This window comes from Megalops cyprinoides, chromosome 12, assembly GCF_013368585.1.
Source record: "Megalops cyprinoides isolate fMegCyp1 chromosome 12, fMegCyp1.pri, whole genome shotgun sequence".
In the NCBI taxonomy this organism is placed as follows: Eukaryota; Metazoa; Chordata; class Actinopteri; order Elopiformes; family Megalopidae; genus Megalops; species Megalops cyprinoides.
In genome coordinates, this window is record NC_050594.1 from 3,493,749 (window position 1) to 3,516,304 (window position 22,556).

The 22,556-nt window shown below is 44.5% G+C and overlaps 2 protein-coding genes across 3 annotated transcripts; both read left to right on the plus strand.

The window, feature by feature from the left end:
* The first annotated feature begins 1,674 nt into the window (after nucleotides 1-1,674).
* zbtb24 (zinc finger and BTB domain containing 24) lies at nucleotides 1,675-7,082 on the plus strand. 2 transcript variants are annotated; one of them, XM_036542918.1, is made up of 7 exons: nucleotides 1,675-1,705; nucleotides 1,901-2,821; nucleotides 3,214-3,381; nucleotides 3,913-3,996; nucleotides 4,077-4,160; nucleotides 5,838-5,919; nucleotides 6,202-7,082. In XM_036542918.1, the coding sequence occupies exons 2-7, from the start codon at nucleotides 1,933-1,935 to the stop codon at nucleotides 7,019-7,021; spliced, it is 2,127 nt and encodes a 708-aa protein (XP_036398811.1). In that variant the 5' UTR covers nucleotides 1,675-1,705; nucleotides 1,901-1,932; the 3' UTR covers nucleotides 7,022-7,082. The 2 variants fall into 2 exon arrangements, with proteins under 2 accessions (XP_036398811.1, XP_036398810.1); XM_036542917.1 differs by lacking the exon at nucleotides 1,675-1,705 and having other exon boundaries at nucleotides 1,816-2,821.
* Nucleotides 7,083-11,946: 4,864 nt separating this feature from the next.
* Nucleotides 11,947-18,103, plus strand: LOC118787314 (sialomucin core protein 24-like). Its single transcript, XM_036542831.1, has 5 exons — nucleotides 11,947-12,184; nucleotides 13,869-13,940; nucleotides 15,528-15,614; nucleotides 16,312-16,392; nucleotides 17,860-18,103. The coding sequence occupies exons 1-5, from the start codon at nucleotides 12,115-12,117 to the stop codon at nucleotides 18,030-18,032; spliced, it is 483 nt and encodes a 160-aa protein (XP_036398724.1). The 5' UTR covers nucleotides 11,947-12,114; the 3' UTR covers nucleotides 18,033-18,103.
* Nucleotides 18,104-22,556: the final 4,453 nt, after the last annotated feature.

Sequence of the window (22,556 nt, forward strand, 5' to 3'; positions counted from 1 at the left end):
TGTGTCTGAAAGAGGGCTGCCGAACTTTGGTCATGTGAAGTAGAAGTTCGCAAATTGAAAAAACTGTAATATATGGTTGCCCTCGGCAAGGCCCTGATTTACTTCGTTTTAGTTTTTTTCAACCTATCAAATACTTACAGCATTTTTCCATTCAATATGCAAGGCATCTTGGAAATGTCTTGTTTACTGTTTTTCACACAGAATTCTATCTCCAGGATATTTTGTGTGACCACTGCTATTTTTACATTAAGTTCCTATGAACACCAGGAACACTGTTATATTGGACATGTTCAATGTTTTAGATTATTATAACTATAGGTGGTGATGATTCTTATTATCATATTACTACTGTTCTATATTAGGCTATTGTTATCAACATTATCAGTAGGAATCAAGATAATAATAAATTGTTTCTTTTAAACGTTCGTGGATATTTTTAGGTTCGTGGATTTTTAAAGGATGGGATATTATAATTACAGAATAAAAAGAAATCTATCAGAATTTATTTAAAATCATTTTTAAAAACTTATGTGCATCAGGCAGGAGCGAATACAAACCGTTCAGCGTGGTTGGGGTGGGTTGGGTTCGCCCGGCCTCACTTCTCGCGATATTTCCAGATCATTACGGCCATTTTCGCGAAGGTAAGGTCCTTGAAGCTTTGTATTTTTTTATTCGATAGAATTTGCACCTTGATATTTGGAATTAATGTGTCCCGACAGTGTTCGAACCATTTAAACGCGTTTCAGTTTATTTTTTCCGACTGCTTCAGATGTGCTTGCGTAAACAATGAGTAAAATCAGAGACTGATAGGTTTTTGAAGACCGAACATGGCGCTCGGTTTGAATACAGTAGCTGGGAAACTGGCTGTCTGGTCTCTCGCAGCCGCAGCGTGCTGGCAAGCTAGTGGCACAAGTTTCACTGGGCTCCTAACTACTTATACAACTAGAGGCACAACTGTACAGCTGAATGTGCATAACCGGTCGTCAATGATTGTCATCTGCGATTTGCAATAGTGTTGTATTAACATTGATCATTATTAGCCACCTAGCATGACGTTAGCAGGCTCGATAGATGCATTCAGGATATTGATTCATTTTTATTTTATGTAGCTAGTGACAGAAACGTTAGCTAGCCACCTAGCTGTTGACATTCGACCTTACTTAATGTATATTTTGATGAGCTTGTCCATCATTGTTGCATACCTATTTTCCTCAAACTAGCCTGCTAGATCACTGGAATTTCCTTATAAATTTGACTGACTTCGGAGTTGTATGTAATGTGGAGCTCCGAATAAATCCAGTATTTCATATAATAGTTGAACAATCTGTGTCATCGTCGATTTAAGATGCGCTTTCTGCCATTTTTGTGCCACCCGAAGCTTGTGCCCCGATACAACTAAAACTGATGATTCATTAATGCAGAAGTGTCACCGTTGATTTAAATTTTTTTGATGTTCAGGATCGATGAGCACAGCAAATTTCTGCTGTTAGGAATATTTACTGCTGTAGAAATAGAATGTCATTACCGAGGCACTGTACGGCCACTGTACTCCTACGGAAACCCCGAAGAACTCAAGCTGCGGTCCTAGAACAAGATTAGCGTGACTAAGCTCTCCGTGTTGTTGTTAAAAGCTATTTGATTTTCCTTTTCCCCCCAATGCATCATAAGAATATTGTGCATTTTGGATAGGAGAAGTATTGACCTGGTTAGTTTGGGTAAACCTCACTTCCAGTGTTACAGAACACATTGTGCACTAGAGTACAAAGACAATAGATTATTTTCCTTCATTTTCTGCTCTGACAAAACCCCTGATTGCTTCATTCAAAAGCTTCAGGGCCAACAGCAGGCACAATTAGATTATTATTCTGGCATGTGATTAATTCCCAATTCATATTTGCAGGTGATTGAAGAATCACCTGATTGTTTCCAAGAATGGCAGAACCCCCTCCAGTCCAAAACCCTCCGCACCTGGCCATCTACTCTAAAGCGCACAAAGACACCATCTTGAACAAGTTCGACAAGCTCAGGAAGAAGGACCTGCTGTGTGACATCACCCTGATCGTGGAGGATGTCCAGTTCAAGGCCCACAAGGCCTTGCTGGCGGCCAGCAGCGATTACTTCTCGCTGATGTTCACGGCGGAGGGGCACGTGGGCCAGTCCATCTACAAGCTGGATGGCATGGCGGCCCGCACGTTCGGAGCCGTGCTGGAGTTCATCTACAGTGCCAGCGTGTCGGTGGAGGAGGGCGACGGCGGCCCGCTGCTGGACATGGCCCGCTTCCTGGAGGTGGGTGACCTGCTGAAGGCGTACTCCGACTGCCGGGGTGCGGGGGAGGAAGGAAGGGGAGGGGACGTTGAGACCCCCCCCAAGCCCAAACGCAAAAGAGGGCGCCCCAGAAAGAACGTGGCCGCCGCCGAGGTGTCAGGAGCATCGGGTCCAGGTGTGTGTAGAGAGACAGAGGCCTCCATGAGTCCTGCTAACGCCATACCGGGCGGAGCAGAGGGGCGGGGCCCACAGGACAACCTGGGGGAGGCGGAAGAGGACCTGGCCGACTCCGACGTCCACGGTGACCCCGGCAAGGATGCGGACGCGGACTACGACCCCAGGGCGGGGCGAGGCCGACACAGCAAGCGCAAAATCAAACCGCCGGTGAAGTTAAAGGGCTACCGCATGGGTGACGAGGTGTCGGAAACGGGGGAACCTGAGCGGAGAGGGAGGGGGAGGAAGAGGAAGTACCCAAACACCGAGGCACGGTGCGAGGACTGTGGGAAGGTGTTCAAAAATCACCTCTTCCTAAAGATACACCAGAGAACTCACACAGGTGACCCACCTCTTCCACCTCCAACCTGAGCACAGGCCAAAAGGCAAACATTACTCAAGGGGAATGTTTGTGTTTGCTTTTCTTTTCGAGGAATCCTGCACAGATTCATTCTGTAATAAATGATCTTTAAATCACCTGGATGGCCCCATCCTTCTCTCTCAGCCCACTGTATTGGTGATCTGCGTGCTATTAAGATCAGTGAATCAGAACAGTATTGACTCAGGAAAGCATGTACTTCCACGGGGTACCGATGGGAAATCATTTGTCTGTTGAGCAGTCAGGCTTGTGTGATATCTGATGAAATGTTGGTGTAGGAAGACAGTTAAGGCTGCAGAAATGTCAGTGCAGCATTTGCACGATTTATATGCATGTGTGTGCGATCTCCTTCACAGGTGAAAAGCCCTTCTGGTGTTTTTTGTGTGGGAAGGGCTTCACTCAGAAGCACACGCTGCTGGTTCACCAGCGTATGCACACAGGAGAGAAGCCCTTCACCTGCACCGTGTGCTCCAAGGCCCTGTCCACCAAGCACTCTCTGCTGGAGCACATGAACCTGCACACAGGTACCTCTCACCCCACCACACACAGCAGCAAACCCAGCAAGAACATGAGTTCTGCGTTTAGTTTTTTTTACACAAGGAGCAGATGATAAACAGAGGGTCATTCACTGAAGAGCTTCTCACATTCTGTTTACGTTGTGCAATTTGGCTGGACTTCACAGAGGCTGTACTCTTCGCTCTAGGATATAATCAACATTGCAGAGAAGCTACTGTATGTCAGTGATGCTGGCTCCTGTTGAAGTGAGCATAGCTTTTATTTTGTAGAATGTAAAAATCACAGGTGCTGCCTGTACATTTGAAGGCAATGTTGAATGTAGCTTTGATTAGCAGGCAGGGGATGTATTTCTAAAAGCTAAGACAGCAACTGATTCCTACCCTCAGTAGTCGTTTACCTTTTTTTTTTTTCATATTTTTGCTAAATATGAAACACATGCACTATCATCAGATGTCCAGTCTATGTTATTACTTCACTGTGTAATAAATGGAACAAACTTAATAAAGTCAATTATATAACTGATGTTTTGAATCTTTCAGACCAGAAGTCGTTCAGCTGTGATCAGTGTGGAAAGACTTACAGTCAGAAGAGGCAGCTGAAGAGCCATTACAGAGTGCACACAGGTAAAGAGTGAGGCTATACTTTCGCTCTCAGGTGAATGGTTGACATCTCTTACTGTGTCACACATCTCCCCCTTCTTCAGGGAAACCTTTGCCAGAGTGTGCACACTGTCACCGGAAATTTATGGACGCAGCTCAACTGAAGAAGCATTTGAGAACTCATACAGGTGACCTGCTCTTCCTCTTCATATGTGGGGTATTCCGTAACAACAACACTTTGGTTGCTAGCAAACATTACTCAGTAATTCATATGAACAAATCTGAAGAAAATTCAAGTTCTCTAAAGTTGTGCTTGACTACATTTTAGGTGTCAACTGAGCACAAAAATTCTACCTATCATTTTTAGTGTATTTTCAGGTCCCAATATCACATACAATCATTTATGCAGAAGCCTTTTTTTCCCCAGCAAGTCTAACATGGACACAGACCTAATATGTAGTAAAATACCAGTGAAATCAAATCAGTGGAACTGAAAATTTTGGAAATGGTCTGTATTATCTTACGGTATATTATCCGAATCTTACGTTAGAGCGTTTTCTGGTATGTATAATCTTTCAAGCTTACAGAAATGGACTGCAAAAGCACATTTTCGCCTTCTGATGAGAGCGACAGCGCGTCTCGCGCTGGGTCTGTGGGTTCGTTAACTGCACGTGCGGAGTTACGTCACTTCTTCGATTGTTTCGGCGCTCAATACTGAGCCACCGGCAGTTAGCAAACGCCAGTTCCCATTTGATTAACAGACATTATATAACTAAGGCAATGTTGACTGTAATAAACTGTACACGTTTTCCAACACCGGAATACTGGCGCTCTCTAGATGGTAAATCATTTCGCAGATATAGACAGAATTTTCCAGCATTTTCACCCGTTGCGCCCGGCAAGCAAACAGGCTCGTGTTGGTTGCAGAGCAACCCCCAGGCAGCGGTCACTACAAGGTCCGTTGTGGACACCCCAACATACACTCGCAGGTACACTAAAGATTATTATAATAATGTGGTCTTATTTTCATCAACCTTATTATTAATGAGTAAAAGTTACCAGTGGCAGCACCGGATCCATTGCCCAACGGACAAGATGCCGTTAGTTAGGGAGGGACTAACCATCAATGCGACTGCTTGCTAGCTAGCTGCAAAACCAGCATCTGATCGCTCATTAGTAGCCGGCTGGATACTTTAGAAAATCGTTTCGGGTTTCGTTTTCCCCTTTTCATTCACATGAATCTAGTTATTTTGCCTGGTAAGTGCAGAAAATACCCCAGTGCTATTACAGCGAAAGTTCTCCTTTGATTTTCACACAGCGAATGATGTTGCTGTCTGGCTGATCATATTTTTAGGTTACTTTAAAAGACCGGTTCTATTTGAACGGAGATTGACTTGTCAATAGAACACTGGTTCTGTTTCACTGCCTGCAGCAGAGTGATGTAATGGCTATGGATCTGAATTTGTAACCAGAAAACTGCAGGATTGAATAATTCTGGTTAGTGACTTGGCATTTAGCAAGGTCAATTTACAGTTTTAAAGGATAATATATTAAAAAAAAAATCATTGACACAATGACTGTAGGTAAAAAAAAAAAAAAAAAAAAATCCCATAGTAGTATACAATCTAAGTGTACATAAAGACATAGCACAGTTAGTTAACTAAAAAGATTTAGTTAAAAATTCTTTAAAGTTTAAAGGATCTGGTTAATGAACATAATGTAGAAAACTGTCCCAGAATAGTAGGTCCTTATAGTATGTAGAGGAGCTAGCATGCTGTGCAGATCAGTAAAGTGAAGCGTGCTGTGATTGGTGGAAAACCGGTAACCCTGACGATGGGGGGCGTGTTCTCATGTTCTCATGACAGGAGAGAAGCCTTTCACATGTGAGCTCTGTGGGAAGTGTTTCACAGCCAAGAGCACCCTGCAGACACACATCAGGATACACAGGTAAGGGAACCTGCTCACTGTGGAGGAAAAAGACTTGGCTGTCTCATCCTGTAGACTTAACACATCATGCACGTTTGCCTGGGACTGGAAGCTACAATGACTCACTGAAATGACTCTTGTAGTAATTAGTGTACCACTAGAGGAAGCTGGGACATTTCATGCGTATGGTAAGGGTGAGCCAGTCAGCACACTGTCCCCGGTTTTCAGATGAAATTAAAACTGGATTTTGTGCTTCAGTTTTGATAAGTTGGCTTTTGCCGTCCGCGCTGTTTGTCCTTGCAGGGGGGAGAAGCCGTACGTGTGCAGCATCTGCAGTAAGTCCTTCTCAGACCCCAGCGCTCGCAGGCGCCATGTGGCGTCCCACACGGGCAAGAAGCCCTTCACCTGCTCTCTCTGCAGCCTGTCCTTCGCCCGGCTGGACAACCTCAAAGCCCACACCAAAACCCACAACAAGGAGAGGCCCGCGGAGGCCCTGGCCCAGGTCGCCGCAGGGGCGGGCGGCGGGGGCGCGGAGGAGGTGCGGGGCGTCCTGCAGCTGCAGCAGTACCAGCTGCCCGCCACCGGGGGGCAGGAGATCCAGCTGGTGGTCACCAGCGAGGTGGACAACATCAACTTCGTCCCGGGGCAGGAGCAGGGCATTAGCATCATCAGTGGGCCGGAGGAGGGTGGGGGAGGGGCGGCGGAGGCGGGGCCCAGCCTCACGCTGCTGACCCCGCCCTCCCAGCATGTGCAGAACCTGGCGCTGGTCTCCCAGAGCGAGCAGACGCTGGGCGTCCTGGAGGGAGCGCCCGACCAGATGCACGTCATCACCCTGACCAAGGAGGCCATGGAGCACCTGCAGGTCCACCACGCCCCGCCTGCGGCCCCGCCCCAGCACATGCACGTCATGCACCCGCCTCTCCCACACCTGCCCGTCGCCGCGGAGACGCCCGCCCTGCAGCAGGGCCAGGCCATCCACATCAGCGGGCAGACCGCCCAGCCCATCTCCATCAGCCAGACCACCCAGCAGATACCCAGCCACCACATCCAGGGCCAGACCTTCCAGATCCAGGCCGGCACCGTGTCCTACCTCTACACCGCCAGCCTCGCCCCGCACAACTGACCAGGCCTGGACTGCTCCGGCCCTCTGCGGTGAGGTAGGGGGCCATGCAGCGTCCAGAAGACCGCACATCAGTGCCTATCGTGTTACAAGAGTGCTCCTTATGGATTTTTTATATGTATTTTTATAGAAAAATTCATCATATTTTTAAATTGCAAACTGTTTTGTTGAACAGTGAATACATAGCACATTAAACCAACATAATATGTATTGCAAACCACATAATAAGCTTTTACGCCATGGTTGGCATTTCAATTGGAGGAGGCAGTAGTTTTGATGAAACTCGTATAGCTTACGCACATCTGAATGTGTTTAGTGTGTTATGAATGAAAGGGCTTGCAAGTGCTAGGGCATGTTTCTTTTTGCCTCCACTCACAACGTGCTTTCGTCCGATTGGTGGTGATGTGTCACATGGGGAGTTATCCTGCCTGTAAGGGAATGTGCATTGTGGTGGAGTTATGCAACACCCTCCTGTCCACTGTCATTTTTGGACCTAGTATCTGGTGACTGATCGCAGAACAGCTTTAAGGGGCAAGCTTCCAAAAACTGTCTGTACGACATAACAAAAAGTTGTTTCATGAATTCATATTATTGAAAAGAATTGAAAGAAAAAAAATGTATTGCCAAATATTGTCTGTTTAAATGATTTTTTTTGTTTTATTTGTCAGCAATTTAGTCATGCCTGAACCAAGCAGGAAACATGTTTCCTTCATAAGGTTACCAGTATTCTCAATGTCAGTCAGAATATTTTTTTATGTTCATTTTATTGTAATTTTAATGCACAATGTTCGTACCTTTTTTCAAGTGTTTACCGTATATGTGCCAGTTGAATATTGCGTATTGATAGTAGGGCTTTGCTTTGAAATGGATGAGCTTGAAGGAGTTCTTTTCTTCTATTTGCCAGTCCCAACCACAGTGATGAAACATACATGTGGTTGGTTTTTGCTTTAAATAACGTTTTTAAGTATGGTTCCTGTAAATTAGCATTGGATTAAACCCCATGATCAACTGTTTGAAGTCTTTGTGGAAGTTACCCACATGCTTGCAGAGACACGCTGGCCCAGGGATCCCATTTAACATTTGATGATTACATGTTACTTGTCAGTATCAAGGTAAGTCCAGAGGTAGCTTTCTAGTTGAGCCAGATGTTACTGGTTTTCAGTAAGACCTGCATTAAAACAGAACACTGTCCAGTTTTGAGCCAACACTTTGAAGGTTTGAAAATAGCCATCGAACTCTTCCACTATGGTTCAGCACCATGGGAACGGCACACCAGCCAAACAGATCCCTCCAAAAACTTGTCTAGGGAGCGGGGCATGAGAGTATCATAAAGACAGCTCTCTGAGCTTCACCAGCATGTACCCTTGCATTAGCTATGATAGCACATCCAGATGCACCTGCAGGTTTCTCCAGCAGATGGGGGCCTTCCTTCAAATTTCACTCAGCTTTCAGAGCTAAAGCCGAGGAGATGGGATTCATGAACCACAGACTTCCATTGGCAGCATCCTGGGTTGATGTTTGGTGCCATCACCCAAGCTTGCTACTTCAGACATGTTCATATTGTGCCATTTAGTTATATAAGGCCAGGTGTCTTTTCTGTCTGTTCTTCAGGGAGAAATGTTAGAATAAATGTTTGTTTTTTAAAAGTCCTTGCACTATGTGCAAATGTACAGTACAAATATTAGATTTTTTTTACTAGGCAGTTTTTTTATAGCTGGCAGCTATGCACTGATAGGCTTAATTCTATATATTTACCCAAATTACCAATCTTGTCCTGTCTCCTTTAAGAACAGCAAGGGACACAGGAAATCCATACTGCTCCCTGAGAGTTGCGACGGATGAAGGAGGCAAAACTGGTGCGCCCTGGGAGACCGTGGACTGAGCAGACTCTCTGTACCTGTTTTAGGATGCTGCACACGAAGAGCAGCCGCATAAAGCAGTACAGCATTAGCGCCACGGTTACATTCCTGTGGGCAGCGAGTTGTGTTTCGCATGCCTGAAAAGGTTTTCCAGATTCTCACAGGAATAGAAGGATCCGGAAGAAGGCTGATATTGGGGTTGTCTCCAGCATATCATAGATTAACATCACAGGTCATCCTAGGTCCCACTGTAAAATACAGCATTCCTCTCGAATTCCTGTGTGGTGTACAACTACACCGCTAACATTATAGTAACTTTTGCAACAAGCCTAACATTTCAAAGATTTTTGTGGGATGATGTGACACCCTTTTTACAGGCATTATAAATATGGTGCTTTTATTTGTGCACATGTGGCCAACAAGATTGCTGTTTATTACAGTTTTCCTGAATTGCTAAAATGCTAAACCCCATTGTCTGAACCAAATGTTCAGTGGCCTGAACCCATTTATTGAATCGATCAAAACCATAAACAATTTTCATCTAGTTAGACACAATTTGCAGATCTCATTTACTCTTTTTGCAAAACTCTAGACACATTCTCAATCACTAAAACACATTTTTCACTGTGACGCACTTGTGATGCATAATGGTAACCCCAGGCGGCAGAAGTTAAACACAATTACAGCACAGATGTCATTGCTTACACACAACGACTCAAAATTGTTCTTTGCCCTTTGCTAATGATGTGCTGAAACCAATATAAACCAGTTCAGAGTGCACAGGCAGCACGGGTGAGTTGAAGGTTGATACCGACAATGGATGGAAACAGTCTTGAGAGGCAGAGGAGGAAGAGTGTGTGTAAGAGGTGGTGTACGAGGAGGAAGAGGAGGGGGATGAGGAAGAGCAAGACCAAGAATAATAATTTCAAATGAAATTCGAGCCGCTGTGATAGACCATGTTCTTGTTCATGGAATGACAATGAGGGAAGCAGGACAAAGAGTACAACCCAACCCAACCCAATCTCGGCAGATTCTCTGTGGCCACCATAATCAGGGGATTCAGAGAAGAGAACAGGTAATTTGTCTTTTTTGGTCATTGAAAGTTTCCTGTATACAGATGTTTCAGTACACCACTTTGCCAATATAAAGGAGACTAGGGGGGAAAGTCCATCACTGTTTTTACTGCATGTATATTTTTGTAACTGCACGTTCCCTTTTTGTAGAATTGCAAGATTGCCACGTGAGGGTGGAAGGACTCCTATGTTCTCCCAACAGCAAGAGGCTCGCATTGTTGACATGGTCCATCAAAACAATGCCATTAAACTGCATGAAATGCAGCACTGAATTGTTGAAGACAATGCAAATTTTGAAGGAATCAACAGTGTCAGTCTTTCCACCATCGACCGTGTCCTCCAACGCAACATGGTGTGCATGAAGCAAGTGTACAGAGTACCCTTTGAACGCAACTCAGAAAGGGTCAAAGATCAACGATGTCAGTGTGTGCAAGTAAGTGTACATTCAAACAGACACATTCAGTGCTGTTTACAGTACAATACTATACTACATACTACTGTCAACCTGCACTATATTTTAATGTATGTAAATCAGGAGTGCATACACTCTACAGCATAGGTCTTCATAGAACTTAATTATTTTGATTAATTATAGATTGTTTTGTACAAAGAAACATTTACCCAGATTCAGTCTAACCAAAGTGTGCCTTTAACTTTGAGAATAGGTTTCACAACAGCTTACTTTGTCCACATTATTCTGAATACTGAGCAAACAGTAAAAAATAGCTTAAATAAAACTCAGAGTTAAGGATGAAGTGCAGGACTGCGCTAGTTTATTCATCCACCTGATGCCAAGAAAAGGTTAAAACTGCCCTTATAGTGGTTTGTGTTGCAGCAAGATCATTTAGGTCAGCGAACAGCCTTTAGAAAAGAGTCATGTTTTGTGTTACTTTCCTACCTGTGGCAAGTCTGTAACCTTTCATTAGCGCACAGCTCTAAGGTGTACAGGTTAAAAAACAACCACAAGGGGAATGCAAACGTTCAGTAACGAAGAAAAATATTTCCGGCACTTTCTGTCAGAGAATGTTGTTTTTGCTCGCAAGAAACCAGTTTGTGCAATGCCATTGAGAAGTCAAAAGCTCACTGTGCTGTTAGAAAGCTTCTTTGGATCAATTTCTAATCTAATTTACTATCCAAAGCCTTCAGCGCACCCTTTGGTTTCTTTTTCAAACTGGAGAGGAAGGAATCTGAAAATTTTCAATATTTAGAACAGGACAAAATGACCAATATTTTATTTCTACAGTTCAACAAAATCCTGCTGCCCTTACCCATAGAAAAACAGCCTCAGACCAAATCTCAAGATGAAAGAACGTTGACTTTAGTAAATTCAGCAAAAAACAACTATTCATGTAGTCTCCTGACTGTGTGAAAATACTTGGTCACTGTAAAACACTCGATTCTCTGAAAATCTGAGAAGCCACTGGTTATGATGGTCCACAATCTTGTTTTTTTTGGTAACCACTTAAACTCCTTTAAAAAGTCATCTTAATTTACTGATTTGTACAAAAACGAATTTCTGATTTGCTGAGTGTGCTCAGTTTGAATTCAGCTGAAGAATGTCTTTTAAATGTTAATTTTTTTGTGCATAATTTTATGAGCACAAGTTAACTTGTGTTAGGGCTTGAATAGTGTTATGCTCACAGTCAGTGGTCTGGGAGTGTTGTGAACCTGGTCTGACTCTGTTGCTCGTTCAAATTGAATGGATACACTTATATTCTATTGGGATAGAAGTCGCTCTGGATAAGAGCGTCTGCTAAATGCATGTAATATAATGTAAATGCTGCTTGTCGCTATTTTTTTTTTTTTACATTCTAGAGGCTATTTGGAAGCATGATGGAAGCACACATTATAACGCAAATCAACACCGTGCAGTATGTTAGACAAACGCATGACATCCGTCGTGTCTCATAGTTTTCGTAGCTTCGCGCGTAATGAGGAGACCTGTAACTGGTGGAGTCGGTTTCGGCTTCACATGGGTGTGTTTCAAATCAGCACCTTGCTGCTAGAAGCGCAATGAGTCAGTAGAAAACGAAAATGACCCGTATAGCAGGAAGTGCAGCCACATGAAACGAGTTTACAGCTGAGATTCGCCTCGGAGCCTGCTTTTGGACATTATTCTTCATTTTCTTTTGACTGTTACAAGACGAAGGAACAAACTAGAAACATGCTCTGGAAACTGCTCTTCGTGGCAACGTCCCTTGCAGTGCTTGAAATTGCAGCAGCTGTAGAACTGGGTAAGTGATAATAGCTTCTCAGTCACGGTTCCAACATGATTGTGTAGAAAACAAGTTGTTAATAAGGACATGGAAACGACTTTGGAAACCGGAGCCTAACAAGCGACGATAGAAGCCAGTAAACTTACGACTCACGATGGTAACTAATTGGTTTCATTCAAATTATCATCGTGATAGAGGTTAACCAGCTAACCCGCTGCTAACCAGTACAGGATAGGGTCAAATACAGTAATCCTTTCTTGCTCAGTGGGGATGTATTATTGATTTGCCACCAATATGAAAATTAAAAGTACCTTTTCCGAAATATTTATTTATTTATGACGCCGCAATGTAAAGCTTAAGCGCATAAATATAGAGCTGGCTGCCGTACGCAGGATGCGGGTGTGCGGCAGGGCGTGCGCGGATTCTGAGAAACGCGGCTGCTGCTTCCCGGCACAGTTTTACGCCGTACTGAGGACTGCTGCCCAGCGCTAATGATCAAATCGAGTAATGCTCCAGTACTACCAGTAATCGGGACTGAACCTATCATTGTCAAACAGAATTTTCGCCTGGCACACAACAAATTGGTATCTTTAATGTAGGCCTACGTAACTCAAGGATGAGGAACGGTCATTACTAGCTAGGTACTAGTTACCAGTGCACAGGCTGGAAAATGTCTTGCAGGTGAGTCCAGATAACAGTGGAGGTAGCTTGCTACAGTATGATGCTAATATCAGAGACGAAGGGAATGCTTGTTCATGCTGGCCAGTGCTAACAGCAGTAACTCCATACATTCAACAATCTTCCATGAATGTTGGTTCTCAAGAAAAGTCCCTTGTAGAAATTGGCAGCAAAGAGAACAGAAGAGCATGTATACTGTAGCCTGCTAGAATAAACTACCAGTCTAAATTATGATCCCTTTTTCTAGCACATATGAGATGATCAGAGTTCACCTTGTTATTTGGTCAATGCGCGCTTTGTTCAAACATCAGTTCATGGAGCAGATTTATAATCATTTTGTAGCTCCGCACTGTGCCTCTAAGCATGCGGTGAATGCCGTGGCTTGTGTGCTTGTACAGGGAACACGAATAGGTATTTTTCAGTATGTGGCAGGCTGAGAATTTAAACTTTAAAGTGCGGTTATAGACTCACACAGAATCTCGCCAATAGCTGTGTGTGACTCATTCAGCACCTGAAGTGGTCCTCTGAGATTTCGTCAAAGGCAAAAAAAAATCTTAACTTTCCGATTCCCTGGGGCATGTATTTTTATGTGTATCTAAGTGACTCATTACTTTGTAAACATTAATACTTCACTATACGAATAATTCCAACTACATACTCTATGTTGATAGAATTGTAAATTTTGTAATATATTCTATTTATTTATGAGTATTTTGTGTAAAACAATCACTTTACTTTGTATTGCATAGTATTGCTTCATCATCTGAATTTATTATCAGGGTATTATTTTAGCGTGTATCTACGTAGTGTGTATCTACGGTTTGGTTTAAATCACCCAGGCTAAATCCACAGCCCCTTCAATGAAGGCCTAGATAGTTTGCTTTGAAAGTCATCCGTAACATGACCTGGCATTGACTTTGGGGACACACTTTGCCAAGCTCCAGCTAGCCCTGAGAGTAAAGACTGGTCCAGTATGTGGAGCTGAGCTTGGCTACATGATAAATTTTTACTTTTTTTCCTGCAGGAGACTGCCCTACGCGTGTCAGCTGCCAGGACTGTGAGCAGGACTCAAAATGCCTGTGGGTGCAGTGTGCAAGTGAGTAGCACTGTTCCCCTATTTAACCGACCACACCGTTTAGGGTACCACAGCTTCCCTTTCATGCCATAAATTTAGGCGGGGCCTTGATTTTCAAACATGATACCATTGGGAGGGAATCATGAGAGCGGGAGGAGGGAGGGAAGGGAAGGAAGGAGAGAGAAAGTGAAGTATCCTGTCAGACGGTTTTGCACACTGAATGCTCCAGTTTGTTGTAAGAGTATCCAGAGACGAGCCTGACCTCGTGAATCTGGATGAATAGACCCACTCAGGTTTCATTTTCGGTCACACCGAGTTTGTGCTGCCTGTGATGAAACTGGCAGATGAGCTCTGAAAGGGGCCTTGGTTCTCTCTGGAGCTTTGACCATGTGACAGCTGTCATCCTCCACCACTGCGAAACTCAACCAGAGAGGCATACCAGCAGAACATTGGGTGATCTATACTGCTAAATGAGAACGTCAGAAGGTGCTCTGATGTTCGCTTTAACACGGTGTGCAACGCCTCTGTCTTGTCGTTAACATTTAGGACTGTTTTTCTAGGTCATACCACTTCATGATCAACACGCTGCGGGAAATGGCAAAGGCCATATGACATTTTTCATTCACAGAATTACTGTACAGTGAGGCGCTACAGCATTTGTAACATTATTGCGTGTAGACTCACGTGCATCATGTCACGTGACAGTTATTATTTCAGCTGTAGTTTAGAGACCACGGCAGGGCTGAGGGTTAGCGCACTCAGGCGCTGGCTGTGTAAGTGATAGCCACCCAGCCCGACTATAGATGTGCAAAGACTGGAGCCAGCCACGAGGAAGTGTGCGGAGGGTCACAGGGGTCACGGGAACGATCAGCGAGCCCCTGGTTTCGTCACATTCTGCTCTCTGATTGGACGTTCTGATTCCCGCACTCTGTGCTAGCCGCGCCTCCCTGTCGATCAGTGCCGCCGGACAGCGTCTTGTCCTTGTGAGGAAGTCGCCGTGCTCGGTTTGCGTTGGAAGTGTAGGTGCTTTCCAGCTGTGACCACAGTGGGGAAAGCACGCCGCTGTGTCACTCCAGGTTCTTTCGCTGTTAGCGGAGCTCTCAGGGGCTGCAGTGCCCTCCAGACCACAGCCCGCAGAGTGCCTCATGGCAAGGGTTACAAAAAAAGATGTAACGAGCAAAGGCAACATACTCATTTGGATAACTTGCAAGTCTAATGTGTTTGCAGCACTCAAAGCTGTCATTCGTTTATTTGAAAAAATTCCAGGAGAATAGCATTTGTTTATACATACATATATTTCCACTAGTGCTGTACGGGTAAATCTCCCAAGTAGGTAAGACAGCAACAAGCATGTAACCAATACATCTGCTAACTCTATTTTTTAGGCCGTGTTCATGTAGATAAAGGCCTATATGTTGGCCTTTGTCCCCCTCGTGACAAAAGGAGCGGCCACCATTTTTGAAAAGCGATCACTTTCCACCCCACAGTCATGACTCCCTGAACCTGAGTGATTGTTTGGGGAAAAACTGGTTAGACCCGTTTAGAAGCTTACATTACCCTGACAGAACGTTTCTCTGAGGCTCTGTGTGTGTGCCCCTCTCTGTCTAGATGTTTCCGGAACTCCTCTGAACTCCACCTGTGTGAACGCCTCGGAGACCCTGCAGCAGGGGTGCACACCTGTCACTGGCTGCGGAGGTGAGCAGAAGGGACAGGTGACTTTATGAGGAAGTCAGAGCCACAATCTCTCTCTCAGCTGCTGTAAACATTGGGGAACAGACAGGCCATAAATCAGCATTACTTTATTGCTTTGTCGAGCTGACAGTATTATTAAATGTGACGTGTGTCTCCTGATTAAAGTGAGATCCAGTTACACAGCTGTATATTTACTGAGGTAATTCAGATTAAGTACATTGCGTAAATGTAACACCCCGGATTTGAACCTGCAGGCCTTCAGTATTATTACAAGTCAAAGTTTCTCATCTCTGTGCCACATGGTGCCCACATTCGTAGCCTTCAGAGAGAAGTAAAAACAGGTTCTTTAGTAATGCCTTTGTTAAAAGGCTTGGATTGGCTGTGTGTTCTTTATATTTGCCACAGTTCAGTCTCGAGAGTTGTTGTAAGAGAAGCAGCGACAGTTGTATTCTCCTCTCCTGTAGAGAAGGTGGGGTTAACATGGAGAATGCATGTGCGCTTGTATGCCCTTTTGACTGGTTAGTGCAATGGAAACATACTCTGATGTGTATCGCACCTTTTCTTGTGGTAACCTTGGCAACAGTGACCGCAGGTGGCAGCCAGTGGGTCTCTCAGAGCAATGTTCCCTTGCTTGAAGAACGGCATTGTGTTATTAAATCACGTGTTCCTTTACAACAACCTTGTTTCTCTCTTTGCTTAGGTTCTGCAAACGCATCTACAACTGCAGCAAGTCCTACGAGCCTTCATACACCAAACGCAACCTCCACTGATACCTCTGCAAGTATGTATGCGTCTCATTTCATCTAAAAATGGTATGAGCAGAGGAAGTGCTGTCATCTCCTGAGAGCGATAATTTGCCAGGTTGTCCTCCAATTTTTTTATTGACTGAAGTCCCTACAGGAAGGATTGGAGTTCACCCAGAGCGAAAAATGTCATTTCAGAGTGTAATTCATAAATGTGTGTTTTTTATTGCATGGTAAAGAAAAGTAACCAATCGATCTGAGTATGTAAACATCACTGAAGCGCTGTGAAAGTGTCTGTATCAGATGATACATTTGTCAAATTGTCATCACTGAGACCATAGTGTCCCCTTTATTGTCTGAACTGCTACTGAGAATCCAGCTACCACAGACTGGCTGGATCACTTCATGAGTAAGGGATTTTGTGTGTGGACTGTCACCTCGTGATAAAATTGCAGTCACAGTGACTGCTCCTCATTCAGGTTATTCACAACAGCAAAAAGGGGGAAACTGACTATCTAACAACTGACAGCTCTGCAGTCAAAGTCACCCACACATCATTTTTTCCCCTTTACACTATTGTTCTGTTGAGGAGAATTTCAGTTCAGCATTGAAGTGTTATATTCAAACTCATATATACAGTAAATATATTGACTTGTGTTGTTGGTGGTGAGGAGTGGAATGGCAGTTGTCCCTGATGGTAGCACACAGACAGACATACTGTAGCCTCTTGCACCGCAGGTCCCTTGATTTGCAAAGGCATAGAGCAGATTTTCGTCTGATGAATGGGAAGGCACTCCTCTTGCAGGCCCCTTATATGAAACCCCAGAGAGGTGCATGTTCGGTCAGTTCATCCACACTGTGCATAATGAGCAGCGAGCGCTATAGTGATCCCCAGCTATCAGTATGAGGCATCGCCAAGTGTGTACACAGTCACAGCACAGCAGGGGAGCAGGCACAGATTGCACTGGGGTCCTCTAGTTTAACCTGGTCTACTGTACGAGTATAAAACATTTTATAAAAGCTGTTAAATCTAGATACCAAGTTCTCAGGTTGGCAACAGTGCTTTGACCAATGATTTGCTTATTTATTACTTGGATCAGTATTCAAGGCTTTTACAAAAATATCAAGAAAGTACAAAGTTTTATTCTTTCTCATCAATATTGGTAAAAGCATCCGTAAAACCTTGCACAATTTAATGAATTGATATCGTTCATTCGTTCATCGTTCGACTGAGTTTGAACGCAGAGTCAGGGAAACATGGTAAGAACTACATTTTCATACAGAGCTCAGGGGTGCTGGGAAACTGTGGGGGTTGATTATTTGAATGTTCTGTCTTGGGATCATTAGAATCTTTGAATATCAAATGACCATAAACGCTCATCCCTGCGCTGTGGCCTGATGCTCCGGGGCAGTATGAAGGAATGCAAACACCATGCGGAGCAGGTCTGCGCACGTCTGCACAGACGGTGATGCGGTTGGGGTTTAACTCTGTCTCTCTCCCGCAGACGTGACCCCCACCGCAGCTGCTCCCACACCGACCGGCACCCCCCAGAGGACGTCCACCTTCGACGCCGCCAGCTTCATCGGGGGCATCGTGCTGGTTCTGGGGCTGCAGGCTGTGCTCTTCTTCCTCTACAAGTTCTGCAAGTCCAGGGACCGCAACTACCACAACCTCTAAGCGCTGACCCAAGCCCATGCCGACCCTGTACCCCCATCACCCCCCCAGCTCCCACGCCCCCGCCAGCCCTCTCGGGCCCCAAAAACAGGGTGTCAGAGCTCAGAGCAAAGAGTGTTGCCTGTGCTTAGTGCAAACAGCCCTGGTCTAACCTATGGGGGAAGGGTCATGACCTTTGACACTGCGTGTTTGACAGTGATGCATCAAATGAAGCTTTAATACCTTCAATACATCTTTGCAGTCGAAGGGCGTAGCAGAGCTAGGGTGTGCAGGGTGACCGTTGAGCGCAAATGGGTGGTGTGTCCCCCTGACTCTTTCCCTCTGACCTCAGCCAGGGCACAGGCTGTAACCAAGTGCTTGGGGGTGGTATTTTTGCTCATTGACATTTAAGCCAAAGATTTGAACGATCGATTTGATTTGAAAACACAGTTGGGGGGAAATGGTGTACTTAGTGCCATTTTGAGAGGAGAGTATGTTGCTTTTTTGTTTCATAACAGGGTGTGTCAGTTGAAAAGTAGAATCTCATGACTTTAGGAGCGGCTTCCGGAACACTATTCATAAGCCTGCTCTGTCAATTGCATTTATCACGTCAAAAATTGATCTTTTTTTTTAAATTTTGTGGCATGACTAAAATGATTTGGAACGCCAGTGTGAACTGAAAACTGCTTTCAGATTTACAGTGGGCCCTGAACGGCAGTACTTTATCCTGCTATTAAAATGAACTAGCAAAACTGTTGACAGAGGAGATTGTGTGCACTGCCATTGTAGACTGCTGTTAGAACCTGTCAGCATGCTGATTGGAGTTATGGTGTAGTCCTCATCTGGCTGGATTCAGCATGAATAAACACGGATGTTACATGGTCGTTTACTTACGCTGGTCTCTGTGCTATAAGGGATGTTCATTTAGTATTATGGTGCTGAGCAAACAGAAAGAAGAAGTGGGCACTCCCACCCACGTGTCTGCATGCTGGTCAGGTACTGTTACCTGAGTCTCACCTGTGGAAAGCTGTGTGTGGGAGCACTGGAAGGGAGCAATGCATCATGGGAGTTTTAACCAAACAGGCACTAAAGGTGTCCTCTCATTGCTGTAATAGAGTTTAGGCCCATTAGGAAGCTGCACATCTGCTTTGTTTTGTTGAATGTGGAGGTGCCAGATGGAGGAATTTTGTTTTAATTATCAGTAAATATTAATAACAGGATCCCTTCAGGTTTAGGTTTTTGGATTGCTTTGGGCAGACGGACTCAGCACCCAGGCAGTTCACTTCAGGTTGTACAGTCAGATTTTTATGATGTTTGTGATTCCTTTGGGGTGAATGTGAGACAAAGGTCAAAGCGCAACATTTTCCCTCCAGCTTTCCCTTTTAGTAAACTGTTAGTTTTTGATTTAAAATAATGCTTCTATGCTGACACTAAACATTTTATGTCAGATAATTTTCTTGAAACATAATATTTCACCCAAGCTTGGGTAACAGGCAGTATAGAGACTGTAGTGTAACATAATTGTGATTGGCCCCGGCGCAAATATTTTTTCTTGCCGCCTGCCCCGCCCCAAGCACAAGCGTTAACGTTAGCCTCCTGCTGCATGTCAACATTGCTAACATTATGATAAAAAAACAGTACACTCATCCTGTTCTCTTTTTTCTTTCCTCCTTTGAGTGCCGCTTTTTTGTTTGGGCTTGCTAAACATTATTTATGCTGGTAACTTATCGTCCATTTGCTGAAGAACAGTTGCTTCTTGCTAAAAGGTTGAACCATTGAGAAAACGTCCAAGACGTCCACGCAAAACCGTAAGTGTGATACACAGGGTGGGAAGGTGGTATATATAGGTGGTATATATCGTTGAATGGTTACTTTGAAGACAGCGTGAAACAGTCAATGCGCGAGGAGGGCCCACCTACAATAGTAAAGCAGCAAAAAATCGCCTTCCTACACGGGTCCCTGCCAGCTTCTGGGCCCCGGTGCGCTGCACTGTTTGATCCGTAGATATTTACGCCAGTGTATAGTGATCTGAGCTCTGTTTTTGCAGTTTGGCCAGCATGTGCTTTGTCCTTAGCTTTTGAATTCCCTTTTCTTTTTTCTTTCAGAGCATTCTTTGATCATTTTTGCACTGACCTCTGTTGTAAGAAACAAAAAAGTAATGGTTTAGGTTTCTTAAATCGAGTGGAAAAAAATCGAGGCATTTTGGTTATAATGAATTTGGGCCTTAGTCTTTTTAGCTAGATAGAAGTTAGAAGAAACGGCAGATGAAGGAAATGAGGAACCTTTTATTTTACACGTCAGAAGTCCACATTTAACACAGATTCCTCTTATGAAACAGACTTTCCTTGAGGGAGTGTAGTAGTTGTCAGAGACACTTTTAAGATGTCTGTGTGATACCAAAGTAAAGCTGTCTCTAGGATTGGCAGTGTTGCCAATTACTGTGATAGAACACTACCAACAAAGACAGAGCCCTTCTTGAAGATTCCAAGTTCATTGTTGTCATCGCAAATTGGTTATGCTCCATTGTCACTGTTAATGTGTGACAAAAAATATCTATAATCAATGCTTACTTTTCAAGATCATAACTTTATTCAAAGGCAAAGTCTCCTGTTATAAAGGGTCCTAAGGGACTCTGATGAAAACAGTATTGAGCAGTGAAATTGGTCTGGGTTGAGCTTGATTACACAGACTTCAGTACAAACAAGTTGAAGATGAAATGAAGAGACACCAAGTCCTGGCTTGTGCCAGTCTCTAAACTAAAGGACAATGTCACAAGCACACTAGCTCACCATAAATGTTACAAAGTGCCTTAAGTTCCACAGCCTTTCATACTGGAAATAAAAGGAAAGAAAATAATAATGGATGAAAGGGCTCAACAGTTCCATATCTCCTCTGGAATAATTTACATTCTACATATATTTATTTGATGCATTCTTTTTAGGACAGCCTACATAGCAAGGTTCAGTAGTGTCAGAATTAGACAATGCAATGAAATCTTGCCAAAATCCCAGACCACACCACTGTCTCTTACCTTAGTGCTTGTTTGTTTTCGTTTTTACTTTTGGATTTATGATCTAGTGACGTCTGTGACAGTTGGAAGGATTAATAGTTGAACTGCCGGGCCTTGCTTTGATTCCCACACTTGTTCAGACGCTTGCTGGTGCACGTGAAACCACAAAGTCCGTCTCAATAAAGTTTGATGCTTTCTGAATGCAGCTTACCTGTCGATTCTCTAGTTTTGTGGTTATTAACTGATGCATGTTGAAAACAACGAACAATTTAACAATGTCCAAGAGATTTTCCTCTTATCTTACCCATTCTACCAGCTGACGATTCCACTCCTCACACTGTGGCTTTCCATGGGGAGGCTAGGTCTGTCCAATCACAGCACAGATGGAGCGAAGCGAGCTCAGTCAGGGAGCAATGTCTGTTCCAGATGGCGCATACTGACAGTTGGTTGTGTAAATCTATCTGTCTAAGAGTCTGTGGAACTCATATGCAAATTTCGTATATTTCTGCGCCTCCACACACAAACTAGTTTCTGAATTCACTGCATGCATCCAAAACCTGGCAACTGTACTACCACATGCAAAGGAAGCCTGCCGCAGCTCCAGTTTACAGAACGCCACCTTTTCAGGAATTGCAAATACAGACGAGGAAAAAGGAAACTTATTTACCACATACAGGGGAAGCAAAGGAAAGCTCAGGGACCGTAGCAACTGTAGCTATGTACTTTGAGTATGTGCCATATGGAAGCCAAACTACTTTTCTCTTTTCCTTGTTTTGTTGTTACGACCTCCTACCCCTGGCCTGAGAACAAATACTGAACTGACACACACTGACTGAGCCCCGTCACTGTGCTTTCCACAGCAGCATGGGACTCCTGGCCACCTGGGGGGCCGTGGCGTCAGGGTGCTGCCCCAGCTTCAGCTGCTGCAGCTGGGTCAGGAGGGTGGGAGAGCCCCCGTCATCCAGGTCCGGTAACAGGGCCTCCGCGATCTGCGACCTGAGCCGGCTGGGTCCCTGGGGACACACACATAGGCTGTCTGCATGGAGGATAAATCTGCCAAATGTGATTGAGGTTAACGAGCTGAGACATATTCTCAAAAATAAATCCACTAATACGAGGAATACTGGTACTAAAGGGTACTCACTGTTCTGGGTCTTTGGAGGCGTGTCTCACTACCGACACTGACTGCCATTGGCTGAGTCTCGAGGTCAACGCTGGGGTCATTCTGGTGCCCCTCTTCAACCAGGCCGCAGGGTGAGTGGGCTGGTGGCCAGCTCCTCTTTACTGACCCTGAAAGGCAGTTCAGATGACCGTGACCCTGGAGGCACACCGTTAATGCTGGTCTTCCCGTGCTGTGCTGCTCGTAAGGTTTGGTCATGGCAGTAACTGCTCTGAATCTGACACTGGAAGGAACGAGGAGAATGTGTGTGCTGAATCTATCCAGGTGCGGCTGGCAGATTCAGAGAACTCGAGCCAGTTTTGTGACCGAGGGAAGGAGGAACAATCTTGAAAAATAACGTCCTACTTGCAGCTCAGTC